The sequence below is a fragment of the Peromyscus californicus genome, unplaced genomic scaffold, assembly GCF_007827085.1.
Source record: "Peromyscus californicus insignis strain IS unplaced genomic scaffold, ASM782708v3 Scaffold_4__1_contigs__length_199733344, whole genome shotgun sequence".
NCBI lineage: Eukaryota > Metazoa > Chordata > Mammalia > Rodentia > Cricetidae > Peromyscus > Peromyscus californicus.
Genome location: NW_026294562.1, coordinates 96,640,042 through 96,642,714, shown reverse-complemented (window position 1 = coordinate 96,642,714; position 2,673 = coordinate 96,640,042). Strand labels below are relative to the sequence as shown.

Genomic DNA, 2,673 nt, shown 5'->3' with positions numbered 1-2,673 from the left:
AGTAGTCAAATTCTGTAGCATTGAGCTCAAGGGTCTTCTTATCCAGCTGTCTTATTTTTTTCATCTAGTCCTTTAAATATGCAAACACTCCTGTAATTCTATCACCTCTTATCCTGCTAATATGCTCTCTATTCAATTTCAGAAATTAATATGATTTCAATTAAAATCAAGGCCAGAAATATAACATTGGTTTCCATGTCTACTTCCCAAGCTTTATAAAGGTGTTTGTAGTATAAAATATATCTTCAAAAACAAATGTCAAATACATGTATAAATGACTCTAGTTAACTTCATTGTCAGAAATATAGACTCCTGTTTGTGAAAGATTATTATTCCACTGATTTGTTTTGTTTTGTTATGGGTTTATTTTTTGACAGACACTAAATACTTATTTTTAATTTCCATATTACTTGCATAAACTAACGAAGAAGGATTGCTTCCTTGTTCCGTTTTTTCCCTCCCTCCTTCCATCACATAAGAAGGAAGATGCTCCCTTCATTCCAGTTTCTCCTTTCCTCCTTTTGCAAATCAAAACTAGCTCTTCTCTTTTCTTTTTTCTTTTCCTTCAGTTCAATTTTCTTTCCGTGGTCTATTTTGATCGCTTTCATTTAAATGATCAATTGGATGAAACAGATAAAAATATATGAAAAATGAGAAGAAAATGTAAAAGAATGACATAAAAGAGGAAAAATCTTGGAGAACATGTCATGCTCAGCACAGTCACATTGCCATTTCAGAAAATGTTATCTTGAAGTCATTCTCCGGAGAGCCCCTTTGACATCCTTGTTTCTCAGACTGTAAATGATGGGGTTCAGCATGGGGGTCACTGCTGAATAGAACACTGAAATCATTTTATCCTTTTCATTCATTGTCTTGGAGTTTGGTCTCATGTATGCAAATATTGCTGAGCCATAGAAGAGACCAACAACAATGAGGTGGGAACCACAGGTGGAGAAGACCTTGAGCCTCCCCTCCCCAGACTGCATCTGGATCACAGTGGAGATGATGTTCCAGTAGGAGATGAGGATGAGGGAGACAGGTGCTAGAAGGATGATCACACCCATTGCAAAGATGGCCATTTCTGTGCTGTAAGTGTCTGCTGAAGCCAGCTTCAGAAGAGCAGGAGCTTCACAGAAAAAGTGGTTAATGACGTTGTTTCCTCGGTAAGGGAGACGCAAAGTGAATGTGGCATCTACCAGGGACACAAGTGCACCGCTGGCCCAGGACCCTGCAGCCAGCTGGACACATAACCAGTGTGTCATGATGGTGGAGTAGTGCAGAGGCTTACAGACAGCCACATATCGGTCATAGGACATCACTGCCAGGAGTGCACAATCTGTACACCCAACCAGAAGTAACACAACTATCTGAGTTGAGCATCCAGCAAAAGAAATGGTCTTTCTCTTCACCAGGAAGTGGATGAGCACTTGGGGAACTGTGGTGGTAGAAAAACAGAGATCAGCAAAGGACAGATTTCTAAGGAAAAAGTACATGGGAGTGTGGAGTCTGGGGTCTGTGTGGATGAGGACGATGATGAGCAGATTTCCCAGCACAGTGAGCAGGTAGATGAGGAGAAAGAGGAAGAAGAGCAAGGCTTGGGTCTGTGGGTCCTGTGAGAGGCCCAGGAAGATGAATTCTGTCACAGATGTTCTGTTGTCCTCACCCATGAATGGTCATTCATCTCTCTAGATGAACATCAAGGAAAGAAACACACATACATCAGTTATGTCAGAATACCTACATAACTGGGTGTTTTATTAATTCAAAATTGGATATTGAGTTCTGTAAAACTATTTCCATGTTCTGAAAGACTGAATTTTCTTTTGGACTGTGTGGTCTGACAACAGAGAGCCAAAAACTATTTTTGTTCTCCCCTTGTATCTTTTAGTGGCACCAAAAAGAAAAATAGCATTCTGAGTGTGTTGCATCACCAATCCACCTCTGTTCCTCCTAATGAGGTGAGAGGCCTGTGGAGCTGCTCAGAGTATACCCATCCCTTATGTAGGTCTAAGGAGCGAGCAAGATCTTAACTAGTTTTGTTAGACACAGTGAAATCTGTGATAATATTTATGAAGCCTGTCTGATTTATTATTTGCAAAATCATTCTAAAGAATCACTCTACAGAGTGAGGAATAAATAAAAAGATATGATAAAGGGGTTAGTGTTCTGTGATATTGTCTATCACTCAAATTCACTTATCTCCAATGTAAAGAAAGCTCTGTGGGTTATCAATAAAAATAGCCGTATCTTTGGCTGTTACACTTAGCATTCTTCTCCAAGTCTCTAAAGCCTGTCTTCTGCACAATTTAAAATTTTTTGCACATAGATCTTTAGTACTAATGACACCAGTTTTCATCTATTGGTATCACTTGTTGGACATCATTGGTAACTATTTCATTTCATTCTTTTTAAAATCACTTTAATTACATAATACAAAGTTACTATCATTTCTATATCATATAATATAAAAATAACTCAATAGTAGTCTCATGCTAGTAACTCTGAGCGTTTCTGACTCTCTGCATCTTGAAAGCTTTCTTCTTCTTTATTCAAACATTGCCTGAGGAGAAAGTTAACATCTTGTGAGGCCCCTCTGACCATAGCTCATATCTACTCCTTGAACAGTCACAGACATCTTCTGTTTCTTCAGGGTGTATAGCTATCCTGTCAGGC

The 2,673-nt window shown here is 38.9% G+C and overlaps 1 protein-coding gene across 1 annotated transcript; it reads right to left on the bottom strand.

Annotated features, from left to right (window-relative positions):
• Nucleotides 1–743: 743 nt before the first annotated feature.
• On the bottom strand, nt 744–1,667 carry LOC128094963 (olfactory receptor 2D3-like). The gene has a single exon (XM_052713586.1). It carries the CDS (start codon nt 1,665–1,667, stop codon nt 744–746), a length of 924 nt encoding a protein of 307 aa, XP_052569546.1.
• Nucleotides 1,668–2,673: the final 1,006 nt, after the last annotated feature.

What these genes read in the sequence shown, in the direction of transcription:
- LOC128094963 (XM_052713586.1), bottom strand. Translation starts at nt 1,667, where the DNA reads ATGGGTGAGGACAACAGAACATCTGTGACAGAATTCATCTTCCTGGGC.